At 43.7% G+C, this 16,671-nt stretch overlaps 1 protein-coding gene across 1 annotated transcript in view; it reads right to left on the bottom strand.

Moving 5' to 3' along the window:
* UBA7 (ubiquitin like modifier activating enzyme 7) overlaps positions 1-16,671 on the bottom strand; it is a 426,723-nt gene that overhangs the window by 357,801 nt on the left and 52,251 nt on the right. Inside the window, exons 9-10 of the mRNA XM_029599673.1 lie at positions 7,311-7,457; positions 5,062-5,238 (exon numbers count right to left, since the gene is read on the bottom strand). Coding sequence (XP_029455533.1) covers positions 5,062-5,238; positions 7,311-7,457 — 324 coding nt within the window. The remainder of the gene's footprint in view (positions 1-5,061; positions 5,239-7,310; positions 7,458-16,671) is intronic.

Genomic DNA, 16,671 nt, shown 5'->3' with positions numbered 1-16,671 from the left:
GAGAAGAACATCAAGGACATTGATGAAGACACTTGCTGAGTGGAAAGACGACTGAAGAGTTAAAACTCAGTATGAAGTTATCCGGCCATGACTTGTAGCAGCAACCATCCTGAACTGAGGCTTCGGGGACCTGGCGTGATCGGCGCCAGGTCCCCGAAGCAACGCGGCTTCGGGGCTTCGGGCCAGGCCCCGAAGCCCCGTTGGGTCTTAAGAAGCGGTGGCTTCAGACCCAACGCGGAAGACGAATCAGAAGGTTAACCGAAGTAGAAGAGAGGACGGTCCACTAGGAGGTAAAATCCGGAACCTGGATATCCGAGAAGGTGGCTACCCTGATGAGGGAGGCAAAGAGTCTGAGCGCTTGACAGCGAAAGATCTGAAGATGAGGATGTCAAAGGATTCTGAAGACGAGGACAACTTCACACAAAGACATCTGGAATGTCAGGACATTTGGACTTCAACCCCCAGGACACTCAGTCAAGAGCATCCAGGAGGTGTCGAGTGAACTGGAGAACAAGACATCTCAGACATCTGGACTTCGGACCCCCAGGTTACCCAACCAAATGCATCAAGGAGGCTCCGAGAGGCAGAACAACAGGATGATAGACTTCAGGAAGGACAGGACATCAGAAGGCGAGGACTTCAGGAAGATCTGAAGGTGAAGACATCAGGAGGGTCGGACGACGAAGACATCTGAAGACAAGGACTTAAGGATCCGGCGAGAGACCAAACATGGAACAAAGATGTAGACGAATGATCAGGAACCACAGAGGAAGACAAGGGAATTCCCACGAAGAACAGAGTGCCTTGAAGAAGCGGAGCAGGACATCAGGAACTCCTGGACTGAAGAGCTGGAACGGAGGATCCAGGAGCAGACCGACTCAATAACTGACACCTTGTGAAGGCGAAGAGGAACTGAAGGCTGAGCCCTTTTGTAGGGCTGAAGAGGAACACCCAGGATGACATCATAAAGAGGAACCAAAGGACTAGCCCTTTAAATCTTAAGAGGAGGCGTGGCCCTGAGCCTAAGGAGGCAGGACCAGGGACAGTAGCCATGCTGTGAAGATGGAGCTGAAGCAAGGAAGCAGGCCCAGCTGTAAAGGCGGCTTCCTGCCGTGTAGGAGGAAAAGTTCCAGGGTGTCCTCCAGGCTGCGGAAAAGAGCAACGATGGCGGCATTCCCTGCTGCGGGAAGGTCCCACAATGGCGGCTCTGTCCACCGCGGATGGTCACTTCAGTGACAGCCTCCTAGTTGTAAAAGAAGGTAAGCAGCAGCCTCAGGCCATAAGAGCACGGTGGCAAGGCCCGCTGTGCAGAAGACAAACGAGGACAGCCTCCGGGCCGCGGGGAAATCCTGACAGCGGCCTCCAGGCAGAGAAGCTATGGTGGTGGGCCCGCCACGGAACAAGGCAGTGGCTCCTGCTGCATGAAGACAGCATCGGTGGCCTCCTGGCCACATCAGAGCATGGCAGTACGGCCCGCCATGCAGGGGAATAGCGTGGGCGGCCTCCGGGCCATGAGGTGGAAGGACGGCGGCACCAGGCAGCAAGAACTGCATTGGAACGGCTGGCAGGCAGGAAGAAAAGGTGAGAGGTTGCTTGTGGGCTTGTTCCCACAAGCAGAATCGTAACAATCACATCATAGAGCCAATCAGGCAAGAGATTTATTCCTTCATATAAAAATATACTCTTTTCTCCATCTTAGATCTTATCCTCCATTTTAGATCCAAGGACAGGTTGTCCTTTGCCCTTCATCTTAGATGGAGCATTATGTGATTTTTTTCACGCTTTCCACTAGAAAAACATGTTTATCTCCTACAAAAGGGGAACAGTTGCAGTTTCATTATAATGCAATACCCCAAGTGCAGGCTTAAAATAATTCTTGTTTTCAGTTATGAATTAATCTATCAGTCTAAATCAGATCACAAGACTTAGATAGAAAAACATTAATTAGCTAAACATACTGTTCCACAACAATACTCCGTTTTGTGTAGCTGACCCTGATACATGGGGCCAAGACAACCATAACTAAATGGTCTTAACCTATCTAAAAAATTCCACACCCTCCTGCCCTGCCCCCCCCCCCCTACCCGAGGTATGGCAAGGAGATGATGTTCACCTGGGAGTCTGGCCCTTTCAATGACTTGAAATGCTGGAGAAGTGGGCAGACAGGGATCAGAGTTCCCAGAGGCGTGGCAGATAAAAGTGTCAGTGAAATTTTTAAGAAGCTGGCAATCCTGTCGCACTCCTCAGCACCCTTCCCATCTGCTTTCCCATCCTTCCCCAGTATTTTCACTCTGGGGAAGTGGGAGATAGGTGAATGGTGAGGGTCTGTATGTGGCACTCTTTCAGTGAACTTATACCCTTGTGCTCCCCCATTCCCCCAACTCTCACCACACACAACTGAAATTATGCACGAAAAACAGATTTTACATGAAAAAGGACATTCAAAGTACAGTCTTCTGATGTAAAAATATATCTTACAAAAATATTTACATGCGATGCTATGATGCCAATGAGGCCTAATGTAAAGTACATTGAGTTTGAACTTAGCCCTCAAAAAGCCATGAACAAACTAAACTACAATTACAATATAGTGAACCTCCAATATCAAAACTGCACAATCTGCCAGCACTCAAACAGTAAAAATCCTACCCATGAAAATGCAACATTGCAAATATTATACCAGGCTCTAAAATGACAACACAGCTCCTATAAAAAAAAAAACAAAAAACCCAGAAGATGACAGGCTGTTCTAGATCCCTATACAGAAACTATACAATAGTAGAATAGCTCACTTCCGTTACACACCAGAACACAGACAGAACTCACCAAATACAGAATAAAGTGACCATAAAGTATAAATAGAAACACTGAAACACTGAATTGAAAATTGCTAATAGCCAGACTCTGTATGCAGTGTAACAATGGAAAAACAGAAACATCACGATTCCTCATAAAACAATAAAATCAGGAAATATAAAACAGTCATAATAGAAAAACCATACTAATAAAAAAATAAATATTTCAAAACAGCTGACAAATAGAATAACATTCTAAAATTTAATTCATATACACATTTTTAAAGTTCCCAAAACCAATAAAACATGTAAAAATAGCAGACACATCAAACATCCAATAATAATTAAAACTAATAAAGATAAAAAATTTCCAGCTTCTCATACCTGATTTCCAGTAACTCGGTAATTGGCCTGGAGTAGTGGGGGAATGGGGGCTACACAAACTTTTTCCACTCTCTCATATACATATAATTTTTAACGCACATATATTCGTTCACATACACACACACACAGACAATGCTCACACTCTCATACTCACACACAATCACTCATGCTCTCTCACACACAAGTTCAATCATTCATATTCTTACACACACAAGATCACTCACATTTTCACAGACAAGCTCGCTCACACACACATGCACACGGATCGGGTGCTCTTGCTCTCCTTTCTTTTCATTCACCTCTTCTTTCCTTACTTCTCAGCCTCTTTTACTTTCCTTCTCTCTCCTCTCACACACTTATCTCCTTCCCCTTTTCCCTCTCTCACCCCTTTACATTCCATCCCCTCTCTCACTTAACCCTCCTCTCCCCTTCCATGCCATTCCTCCTTCTCACTCACACCCCCTCTTTTCCCTTCCCTTACACTCCACCCATCTTGCCTCTCCTTTTTTTCTGTCTGCGGGTTGTGGGAACTCCAGCGCTGGCCAGAGGGTTGTCTTTCTGCCTGTGGGGTATGGAATCCCTGCCAAAATGTAATAATTTAGCTGCTGTCACTGTCATCTTCTTCTTGCTGGGCTGGGCCCGGGAACCCTCCCCCCCTCCCACCGTGGGTACATCATAAACCCATGCTGCTGCTGCCTCTGTCTTCCTGCTCACCGGTCCGGGAGCTCCGAGTGCACATTCTAAATCTGCACTGCCACTGCTTTCTTCCTGCCCGCGGAGGCTGGGAGCCCAGCAAGCATATCAAATTCTCACTGCCCCCATCTTCTTCCTACCCATTAGGCTGGGGATCCTTGTGGGTATGTCATAAATACGCGCCACTGCCGCTGCTTTCTTCCTGCTCGCAGGGTTGGGAGCCCCGCAAGCACATCAGAAATTCTTGTCCTACCACCGTCTTCTTCCTACCTGCGGGGCTGGGGATCTCCGTGGGTACGTCAAACATGCACCACTGGTGTGTTTCTGCTGCAGGTGGTTTCTAGCTAAATACAAGGTGAAGCGCCTGCTGCACAGGTGTTTTGAGGGGGGAGGGGGCTGGGAACACGTTTTGCCACACCCTGAAAAAAAAAAACTTTAAAGCAACAAATATCGTCCACGTATTTTACATCCTCCTTAATAAAGTTGCTTACATCCCCTTTCAATCTGCATAGCAGACAAAATCCATTAGAATCAAAAGTCCAAGCTGTTAACGGCTGCGGGGAATAATGTCAGGTTAGTTTAAATCTATTTGCTACTGGGACATGAAAATTAATAGGTATTTATTTTGGCAGTAAATACACTTTGTAATTGTTAGTGAACTATAATGTACAGTAGTAAGATCTATGGGTGTATATTATGAAAATGTCTTTGAGAGATATTGTGTGTGTGCTTGTTCATTTGTTTTAGAGGTCGCTTTAACTAAAATCCCACTTTCACAGAGGACATTTCAATTATATATAGATAGATTTTATCTATATATATATTTATTTACATACAGAAAATCTATCGGAAAATACATGTATATTTTAAAATGTTATATGTACACATCTTCCTTCCTTGACTTCACTGGAATTCCAGAAATTTTGAGCTGCCTACTGAAACCAAGTAGCAGTACATTTTCAAAACTGACAATTTAGCCTCCTAACTCCAGTTAAGTGGCTAGATTATTTTGAAAATTGCTCTGTCTGCTAGAATCTTTTACATTAGAAACAGAAGATCTATTACACAGCAAAGAATACAAAAAGATTAATATTTAGATTCCAGCTCCTTCCATAAAAAAAACCTCCAGCATGTTCTTGTGAGCTGCCAGCATGTGACCTTCTCACCAGTTGCCCATGGTTTTCCTTACCTTCATCACCTCCTGAGCCGTCACTCCACCCAGGAAAGCATTGATGGGGCTTAGGTCTCCTGCACTCACATAGGCAAATATCCGAACCAAGCTGTCATCCAATGGATCTTGGTGCACACTGGGGGAGGCCTTGTTATTGAGAGCCTGGGTGAGCTCTAGCAGCCTCTCGGCATCCAACTGTGGAGAAAAAATATGAGTGGCAGCAGAACCTGTGCAACTAATTCTGTCTCATTTATGTTATCACTCACTTCCCATGGAAGCCTCTGAGCCAGCAGATAGGACCCCCAGAATTCTAACACTAATCATATAGAAGTGACACCTATTAAAAAGCAGAAAAGACTGCATCAGTACACCAGACAGCATATTAAAGACATGTGCATGGGACTGGCAGAACTTATTTTCAATTCTACCAATGGTCACAGGGAAGGCAATTTTAAAACAACCCGCGTAACTTATGCCTTGCCAAAAGAAACAGGTTAAGCCAATTTTCACAAACGTATCTGCGTAAGTGTGCTTTAAAAATGATCAGAAATAACAAACGCAAACTAACCTGCACGAAGTTATACCTGCTCTTTACAATACATAACTTGCACAGATCAACCTATGCATATGCTTTGAACAATCAAACATATGCGTGAAAATCCCAGCTCTCTTCCCCAGAATGCCTATTTTTTTTTTGTGCAAAATCAGATTATGTACTTTTATGTGCACAAATCCTGTACAATGTTATAAGGAATCATTTATGTGCCTAAACCCATGTTTTATGTATGTAAATGCCTTTGAGAATAACCCCCACATAACCTTTAGTAAGTTACAAAACTTCTTGTACGAGGTAAGTTGTAAACATTTTGGGGAAGGGACCTTTTTCTTATCCAGAACAGCATACAATAGCAATTTCTACTTAAAGAATGTTATGATTATAAGGTACGAAATCATTTAACCAGCTAAAAGAATATATGAGAGGCAGAGTTATTCGGTGTCTCTGGGGTAAGGGGAATAGATAATAGTTTCTGCTGCTCAGTGTCCCAGAAGCAGGATGAGAGATAGGAGGAAAGGTTACTCAGTGCCCCTGTGTTAGGATGAGTAGATGGGAGGGAAGGTTACTTAGTACCCCTGAAACAGGATGAGTAGATGAGAGAGAAGGATACTCAGTACCCCTGAAACAGGATGAGTAGATGAGAGAGAAGGATACTCAGTACCCCAGAAACAGGATGAGTAGATGAGAGAGAAGGATACTCAGTGCCCCTGTGGGAGGGTAGGTAGATGGGAGGAAAGGTTACTCTGTGCCCCTGTGGTAGGATGAGTAGATGGGAGGGAAGGATACTCAGTGCCCCTGTGGGAGGGTAGGTAGATGGGAGGAAAGGTTACTCTGTGCCCCTGTGGTAGGATGAGTAGATGGGAGGGAAGGATACTCAGTGCCCCTGTGGGAGGGTAGGTAGATGGGAGGAAAGGTTACTCTGTGCCCCTGTGGGAGGATGAGTAGATGGGAGGGAAGGATACTCAGTGCCCCTGTGGGAGGGTAGGTAGATGGGAGGAAAGGTTACTCTGTGCCCCTGTGGTAGGATGAGTAGATGGGAGGGAAGGATACTTAGTACCCCTGAAACAGGATGAGTAGATGAGAGAGAAGGATACTCAGTACCCCTGAAACAGGATGAGTAGATGAGAGAGAAGGATACTCAGTACCCCTGAAACAGGATGAGTAGATGAGAGAGAAGGATACTCAGTACCCCTGAAACAGGATGAGTAGATGAGAGAGAAGGATACTCAGTACCCCTGAAACAGGATGAGTAGATGAGAGAGAAGGATACTCAGTACCCCAGAAACAGGATGAGTAGATGGGAGGGAAGGATACTCAGTACCCCTGAAACAGGATGAGTAGATGGGAGGGAAGGATACTCAGTGCCCCTGTGGGAGGGTAGGTAGATGGGAGGAAAGGTTACTCTGTGCCCCTGTGGTAGGATGAGTAGATGGGAGGGAAGGATACTCAGTACCCCTGAAACAGGATGAGTAGATGGGAGGGAAGGATACTCAGTGCCCCTGTGGGAGGGTAGGTAGATGGGAGGAAAGGTTACTCTGTGCCCCTGTGGTAGGATGAGTAGATGGGAGGGAAGGATACTCAGTACCCCAGAAACAGGATGAGTAGATATGAGAGAAGGTTACTCAGTGCCTCTGTAGTAGGATGAGTAGACAGGAGTTTCTGCTCAGTGTCCCAGAGATAGAATAAGTAGATGGGTGTTTCTGCTCAGTACCTGGTCTCTAGGTTTGGGCAGTTGTTTCTTCTCCTTTACAAATAGGTGCAAAGCCTGGAAGGTCAAGTGCAAGGTCCTGAAGCATTTTAGTTTACCAGGATCAACTGTTGATATTTTGGGGTTTTTAATGGAGACCCGCAGAGGTTCCTGGGAAAAGAGAGAAAGCAAATCATCATATTGTGCAACTCAGCTCATTGTATTCCAGGACTGGATCTGTGCTGTAATGGTCCACTCCAGAAGCTACACGAAGTTAAAACCTGCAGCCAAAGAAATGCTATTTCAAAGCTGTGCAAACAGATTTGCAGGCTTTTTGCCCAAAATATGTGCATCTCCTCCTGTGAGGATAGAGTGAAGGGTTGAGTGATGTTAGGCATGTGGGCAGAAGGTGGGAAGCCTTAGACCTTAGTAAGATTAAACAGGGCAAGTGATGGCACCCGGCAGGGCCTGCTGTTCCAAAAATTCTCTGCAGCTACTTCCAGGTGCCACCACTTGCCCACCTAGTTTGGATTCCTCAAACTGAGGTGGGAGAACGTCCTTCAGACAAAGATCTTTGTCTACGACTCCCAGGTGGGAAGCAATTCATTAACAGAGGGGGTAATTTTCAAAGGAGTTACGCATGTAAATGTGACATACTATCGTAGCAATTTTCAAAAGCTATTTACTCGAGTAAAGTGCACTTACTTGAGCAAATCCTATGGACAATTCAATGGCATATATTGTAGCAATTTTGAAAAGCCCACTTACTTGAGTAAAGTGTATTTACTCGAGCAAAAACCAGTTTTGCTCGAGTAAATGCTTTTTAAAATCAAACCCAGAGTTCTTAAGCTTACATAACCAAACATGTCAGCCTCTAAGAGTCCAAGGGAGAAGTCCTTCAGTTCTCAAATAAATGAATTGAAGGCTGGAATCTTATTTCAGACGATACCTTTCTTTCATTAAGAACATAAGAAATACCATCCTAGATCAGACCAATTGTACATTGAGCTCAGCATGCTCTCCCCCACAGTGGCGAATCTGGGACATTTGGAAACATCTGGAAGACACCTCCCTTTTGCTCATTTGTAGATGTACAAAGTGACAATCTCCATACCTGTCTGGCTAATACTCAGAACCCCCCTTTTCCTGTAGCAGATTTTTCAAAGTTGTATGGCAAAAGTTAAATTCTGTGGCAGGTGTGCATATTTAAATTTATATTATTTTGCTTGACAAAAATAAAGTGGTTTTCCAACTTTCTTTTTGTCTGAATAAATTATCTGGTTCTCCTGGGAGTTTTATGTATGGGGAGTTTCAAATACCGATATAAGGGGAAAAGAGAGGAAGAGAAGAACTCAGATTGGGAGGCGAGAGGGAGAATCAGAGATAGGGAGAAGGTGGGAAGAGTGATGATGGGTAGGAAGGAGGAGGAGGGGATATAGGTTCTGGGATCTTGAGGAAGGCTGGGCGATGGAAAGGTGGGAGGAGGTTCTAGGATCTTGAAGTGCGATATAGAAAAAGGAAGTGGTGGCTCCAGGATTCAAAGAAGAAAAGAGAGGAGAGGGAGTTGCATCTCCCCTAGGTCCAGCTCTTTTCTCCTTCACATCCAATTCCCTTGATTCCAGCTTTACTCCCTTCCCACCCCTGCCCTGTTTCTATCCTTTCCTGTCCCCATCTAAGGTGCACAATCATCCATCTTCACCCCAGCTCCTCTATTCAAACCTTGCCAAGTCCCTCAATTTGTTCAAACCCCCCCCCCCCCCAATGCTCTTTTGGATCTTTTTAGCTCCTTCCCCCCCCCCACCTCCAACACACACATACTGATCCAGGAGGAGGAAGAAGAAAGCAGTGACAGCAGATCGTCTGCATCTGTGATGATGTAGTCTGCCGGAAGTGTGACCCTGAGGCTTGAGTGGCTGGTACACTGGCAAGGCAAGTCGGAAAGGCCCCAACTGGAACAGTGACAGGGTATTCTTCTGCCTATAATGGCCATCTTCCCCTTCAGTTGAGCCCTCAGGTGCTGATGGCCAACAGGACTTAGGTAGTAGGCCACAAACCAAGACTCAGAAGGATCACAAGCAACCTGGAAACAGGGAGGGTCTATACAGACACAGTCTGGATAGCAAACTTAGCCAGATAAACTTATCTGGCTAACTTTGAAGGTTTATTCAGTAGTGCAGCTGCACAATTGAATATAGCCTGCTATCTTAAAGTAGTTAGCCAGATAACTATAGCCAGATAACTTTAGGACAGCTCTTTGTTAATCGGCTAACTCTGAATATTGCAGTTAGCCGTTTAACTTAGCCAGGTAACTCAACTCATCCCAGTTACACCCCTGGAATGCCCCCAACTTATCTGGCTAAATTCTAGCTGGGTAACTAATTACCCAGCTAGAATTTAGCTGGATAAGTACTAAATATACCCCAATAAGCCAATCAGACAGATAATTTTTCAGTTATCTATCTAAATGGCTTTTGAATATAGACCTCAGGAAGACCAGATGAGACAAATCAGCAGACCGAAGCAGCATGAAATATGCTGGAGTCAACACAGCAAGATAAACTCTGGAAGCAGGACTGCAATGAGGCAGGGCCAGAGAATAGGAACCAAGCTCTAGCAATCTGCTGACTGGAATCCTGGTGTATGTGTGTCCAAACAGTAAACAAGTTGGCCGCCAGCAGAAAGTGAGGGCCAAAGAGCTGGGAGGACGGAAAAACTAGTCCCTGAAGCTCACATAGGCCCCCTGCTGGAGGGAAGAGAGAATTGCCTATTGGGACCTCACAGCATCCTCCTCCTTTGCTACCTGAGGACCACCTGCAGCTTGGAGTCCTATACATTGAAAGCTGCAGTCAAGCTCTGGGTAGCAAAAGGAGGAGAATGTAGCTTGATGTGCTGCCGCTGTTCACTTCTTTCTGCCACCCAACCACAGCGGGGAACATACGCTGCTGCTGGCAAGTCTCTGCAACCCAGCAAGGGCCTGATTTCCAATGGCCATTCTACAGGGAGAGGCACATTCTGCAAGAAGAGCTGGATTGTGTGGCCCTTTTCATGGCCACAGAATTGCAAGCCCTGCTAATACGTCCTCCATAATTTTGTCAAAACCAATTTTAAAACACAGTTATCCATCAACTTTGACATCCTCTGGCAACAAATTCCAGTGTAATTGTGTGTGCTGAGTGAAAAACCAACTCTCAAATTTGTTTAAAATCTGTTGCCGGTTAGTTTCAGAGTGCGCCCCCTAGTTTTTGCACTGACTGAAAAAGTAAATAACCATTCCCTCTTTACCTGTTTCAACCACTCATGATTTTATAATCCACTGTCCTATTCCTTCTCAGTCATCTCCTCTCCAAGATGAAGAGCCCTAATCTGCTTAATCTTTCTGCACAAGGAAGCTGTTCCATCCCCTTTGTCACCTCTCTCTGCACCTTTTCTATTTCCATTATATCTTTTTGGAGAATTGAGTTACCAGAACTACAGACAGTACTCAAGGTGGAGACATCATGGATCAAAACAAAGGCATTCTGAAATTCTGCGTTTAATTCTTCATTCCTTTTCAGACCCTTCCTAATATTCTATTTGCTTTATTTTAACTGCAGCTGCGCACTGACCTAAGCATTTCAAAGTACTGTCCACAAAGACTCCAAGGGTCCTTATCTTGGGTGGTGTCTCCTACTACGGAACCAAACATTCTTTGCCTGTGGCTAGGATTATTTTTCCCTATGTGCCCCACTTTGAACTTTACCACATTAAACTTCATCTGCCTCCTAGTCTTGCGAGGTCCTTTTGCAGTTCCCACTACTGTTTTAACAATGTTGAATAATTCTATGTTACCTGCAATTCTCATTACTTCACATGATCGCTTTTCCAGATCATTTATGAATGTGTTAAACAGCACAGGTCCCAGGACAGATCCCAGTGGTACTCCACTAATGACCTCTTCTCCATTTGGAAAACTGACCATTTAGCCCTACCCTTTGTTTCCTGTCTTTTAACCTGATTACCAATCCACAATAAAACACTGCCTCCTATCCCCTGACTGTAACTTCCTGAGGAGTTTTTCATGGGGAGAATTTATCAAATGTCTTCTAACAATCTAAATACACTCTATGAAAGAGCTCACCTTTGTTTATATGTTTGCTTACACCTTCATAAAAATCTAATAGACTCATAAAGCAAGACTTCCCATTGCTAAAACCATGTTGACTCTTCTCCATTAAGCCATGTGTATATGTCTGACCAGTAATTTAGTTTTTAAGAATAGCTTCTAACATTTTGCCTTGTACTGATGTCAAGCTTACCAGTCTAGTTTACCAGATCACCCCTGGAGCCCTTTAAAAAAAAAAAAAATAGGTATTACACCGGTATTACACTTCAGATATTGAAGCTGTTTTAAATGCTAGATTACAGATTATTCGTGAAAGGTTTACAGTGTCATGTTTGAGCTCTTTTAAGGTTCTGGAGTGGATCCCATCCAGTTCTGGTGATTTGTTACTCTTTAGTTTGTCAGTTTGATCTATTATATCTTTCATTATCACAAAAGATTTGCTTTAGCTGATCAGAATCATCACCATCAAAGAATGTTTTTGAAGGTTGGGTTTATTGTTTTTGGTTTTATTATAATTTCCTACCTTGGGCTTACTTTTTTTGATATGTGAGTATGTTCCCAACATCCTAGAACATAAGAAATGCCACACTGGATCACAGCAAAGGTCCATCAAATGCAGCATCCTCTTGCCAATCCAGGTCACAAGTAGGATACCAAAGAATAGTCCAATCCTCCTTGCTCATAACCATGGAATAAGGACTTTTCTCAAGTTTAGATAGCTAATAGTCATTTATAGACTTTTCCTCCAGGAACTTATGGTGACATGCCTCTGCAAGCAAATCCCACCCAGCTGTCATGAAGTCAGATCATTGTTCCACATCTGACTGATTGGACCCCTAAAACTGGTGCCCGATATGCCCGCTGCTGTGCCTTTCCTTCATATCTTTGCTGGTAACTAGAAATGTGCAGCCCCAACATTTACAATTAGTTTTCTTTTTGTTTATATTTTGGTTGTTTAATGTTTTTTTTTTCAGCTTGGTTCATTTGCCAAATTAAAAAAAAAACAGACGAGAAAAAAACCACACCCTGCAACAAAAAAACCCCAAAAACCAACAACAAAAAAAGAACAGGTCTCTGGTAGCCATGACTGGACCTTCCCAGGCCAAAAAATTACCCAGGCCTGGTACCGAGGCTTCAAGTTGCTCCTCTCAGTCCTAGAACTTGAAAAATGGCACAGTCTGCCTGGAGTACAATGACAAAATGATATCACCTCAGTACCTTTCACTGGTGCCATTTTAATATATGGTTGTACATCAAAATGGTGCTATCTGCAAAGTGATGTCACTTTGGCACTACCCTGCAGGTAGATGGAATCATTTTTCAACTGCCAGGGTTCTGGACCCAGCCTGGACCCTGGCCTATGCCTTGGTGCCAAGGCGTTGGGCCCTGGTCACAGGCTGAAGCCTCAATGCCAGGTCCCAATCATAGTGCTAGGCTCCGATGCCAGGCCTAAGTCGTTTTTTGGCCTGGAAGGCCCAGCTAAGGCCACCCTTTTTTGTTTTTTTTAAATAACGCAAATACAAAATAGGCAAATGTTTTCAGCGATTTTCATGAGGCTATTTTTAGTGTTTCATTTAGAATGATCCAAAAATAGCCTAATTCATTGCATTTTTGGCCTTTGTTAAAAACAAATACACGTCCCCATAGAATACCCATAAAGCTGGCTGGCTGGCGGCCATGAAGAATGTTTGGTAACTTGTCCGCCAAGTGCAAAGCTAGCTGTCCTTATGCATTGCTTAGATACCATTTTAAAGAGTCCTGGGAAAAATCGGGTTGTCATGGTCCAGGTGACTACCAATGACATTGAAAATTGCAAGGTGGTGGTTTTTAAAGTGGGGGAACAATAGATTCAATATGTCCTTCAGGTTCATTTGGGAATTTTATTACGTTCAGGCAAGCAGCAAGACTATTATAGCATCCAAAAGAGCAGTTTGTATTAATAATTTTATGGCTCCCCATGTCTTTTTGCTTGCCTGAACGTAATAAAATTCCTATATGAACCTGAAGGACATATTGAATCTTTTGTCCCCCCCTCCTTGTATTAGTTATCTAATTTGATGGTTGGACTTTCGTCTTTTGTTTGATTGCTTGGTGGTTCTGGAAGCTACATGTAGGCTTTTAAAAAATGAACTAAAATCCAACACCTTCAGGGTAGTGTTCTCAGCAATGCGTCTAGTTCCACGTATAGGATCCCAGAGGGAGACTGAGCTCCAGAGTCTCAATGCATGAATGAGATATTGGTGCAAGGAGGAAGGTTTTAGACTTATTGGGAACTTTTTTTGGGCAGGAAGGCCCGTATTTTGGGAAGATGAGCTTCATCGGAACCAAAGCTGAACCCAGCTGCTGGCACTAACAAAATGGAAATTGAGCAGCTTGTAAACTAATCTATGCGTGAAAGCTGGCAGTTGCTCAGGAACGCATGGTTTGGGGCAGGGTATCCACAATGGATACCTTTAATCAACAGAAATTAGATTGTCATGATACAAGGCTGTGGAAAAAAATGATTCTTAAAAAAAAAACAAAAACCTGTTGAGTATGGCACATTCACTTTGCTTTGCCTACTGCAGTGCATGATTATAGGAAGTCATTCGAAATAGATACGTGTTCTTTATGTATACTCTGGTAACATCTCTCTCCAGCTCCCTAACGCTGGATTTGTTTTTACCTTACTATCACGGTAAGTCAGAATCTCAAGCTTAGTCAGTATTCTATTTCTCTTCTCTACCAACTGTATATTCTCCTTTATTTCATCAAGGATTTTTATTCACTTAGATTAAGGAGTCTCCATTTCACACTAACTTATTATTCCAGAGTATCTTAAAATAGTTCTTCCTGATATAGATTTAATCTGACAAGCTATGCAGGTTACTTTCAAGGTGAAGTCAAATTTTTGGTTTAAAACTTTAGTCTGATATATTATTAATACTCTAGAAATGGGATCTTCTTAGTGTTTGGGTAATTGCCAGGTTCTTGTGGCCTGGTTTGGCCTCTGCTGGAAACAGGATGCTGGGCTTGATGGACCCTTGGTCTGACCCAGCATGGCAATTTCTTATGTTCTTATGTTATATCAGAGCATAATTACCATCAGGAATCAATTTGATTCTCTATTTACCTGGGCTAGAGAATTAATCATCCAGGAAAGATGTTTATATTCACAAATAATTTTTTTTTCTAATTTAATATTTATTTTCCCTTTTCCAGGTAAACATGTTCTTTTCACCTTTACAGCTGCATGTATTTAATTCAGGGTTACTTCTCAGTTTCACCCTAATGAGAATGGGAGCTTAGTAAATATGGTACATTTCAGCCTCACTTTCTCTCACTCACTCTCAATTCTGTAAAGGTTGACATATAGTATATTCTTGCAGGTCAACCATGGTTTAGAAATTAACTGTTCTATCCTGAGCCTAAATCTTACCTTTGATTCAAACCTCTATATACACTTTCACTAAATCACTCACATTTATGTTCTTTCACACACACATAGGGGCCGATGCAATACAGTGCGCTCAGCTGTATAACCCACAGTCGGATGCGAGTTAAATAGGCGTTAATCCACCCCCTAATGCAATAGGGGGATTAGCGCCTATTTAATGCACGGCCGATGCGGAGTGAACGAGATAGCGCTCATCACATGCAAATGCATGTGAATGAGGCTATTACGCATTCACTTCAAATGCCCCGATATAAAATCGGGCACACATATGCGCATGGGTAGTAGATTTTATAACATGCGCACGTCAACACACACGTTATAAAATCGGCACGTCCATGTGTGCACACCGGGAACCGCGTGCTCATGGACGCCCGCATGCAGGTATTAAAATTGACCTTTATGTGAGCATATAAGCAGCAGGAGCACAATGACAGCATGTGAGTTTCCGAGAGAGAGAGAGAGAGCGAGCACATGTGTGTGTGGGTGTCTTTCTCCATGACACAGAAAGCCATCCATACACATACTTTCTCTATGACACACCCATACACTGAGAGCAATAGTGCGTGTTTGAGTGTCTTTGTGTCTGAGAGACTATGCGTGTGTCTGACACTGGCTGGCAGTGTGGTTGACACATTACTTGGCAAATGGCTCAAGAGCTGATTGGTTGGCAAGAGACTAATACTAGACCATGAATCCAAGATATGTACGAGAGATGTAACTAGACTTGCGGGTGGATGGCAACTGATTGCATGGAAGAAAGAGAGCACGCAGCTCTGTTTACTCACCTCTGGTCTAGGGGGTGTTCTACTACTTAGTTATTTAGGAAAAATGTAACATTTATGTTGGGGATTTTTTGACTCAATTCTGCCAGGTCACATGATATACATATGAAAGGTCAGTTTGACTTATTTATGGGAACTGTTGAAACACATGCTGCAGGGAAAATGCACAAGGGAGTCAGACAGATATATTGTAGGCCAGTTATGAAAAAAATTCCCCGGGCTGATATTTTCCTGCAATCAGACCCTGAAATCACCATAGGATTCTCTCTTGCTTTGGTCAAAAAGGAAATATAAAAATAAAAGCCCTTTGCAAATAAACGGGCCGATACAGAAAAATCCGCAGGAGAGCCGGCGAGCGCCTGCTCTCCCAGCACACGCCAGGGCCACTCTCCTGGGCGCGCGATACAGAAAAAAAAAATATTTAAATGAGGGCCCACGGTAAAAGGAGCGCTAGGGACACTAACACATCCCTAGCACCTCCTTTTTGACAGAAGTGGCAGCTGTCAGCGGGTTTGACAACCGACGCTCAATTTTACCAGCGTCTGTTCTCAAACCCGCTGACAGCTACGGGTTCAGAAAATGGACGCCAGCAAAATTGAGGGTCAGTCTTCCAACCTGCGGGCCGCAGGCAGATTTTCAATTTTTTTTATTTATTTATTTTTTTAAACTTTTGGGGCCTCAGACTTAATATCACTATGATATTAAGTCGGAGGGTGTACAGAAAAGTTTTTAATGCTTTTCTGTACACTATCCTGGTGTCGGCAGAAATTAACGCCAGCCTTTGGCAGGAGTTAATTTCTGAAAGTAAAATGTGCGGCTTGGCTGCACATTTTACTTTCTGTATCGCGCGGGAATAACTAATAGGGCCATCGACATGCATTTGCATGTTGCAGGCGCTATTAGTTTCAGGAGGTTTGGCTGCGAGTTTTCGACGCGCTATTACCCCTTACTGTATAAGGGGTAAAAATAGCGTGTCAAAAATGCGTAGCCAAACATGGGCTAACAGTGCGCTCCACCGGAGTGCACAGTACTGTATCGGCCTGATAGGTAGAGGTACATTTCTGG

This window comes from Rhinatrema bivittatum, chromosome 4, assembly GCF_901001135.1.
Source record: "Rhinatrema bivittatum chromosome 4, aRhiBiv1.1, whole genome shotgun sequence".
In the NCBI taxonomy this organism is placed as follows: Eukaryota; Metazoa; Chordata; class Amphibia; order Gymnophiona; family Rhinatrematidae; genus Rhinatrema; species Rhinatrema bivittatum.
The sequence above is the reverse complement of the archived record's forward strand: the minus strand, read 5'-3'. Positions and strand labels throughout refer to the sequence as shown.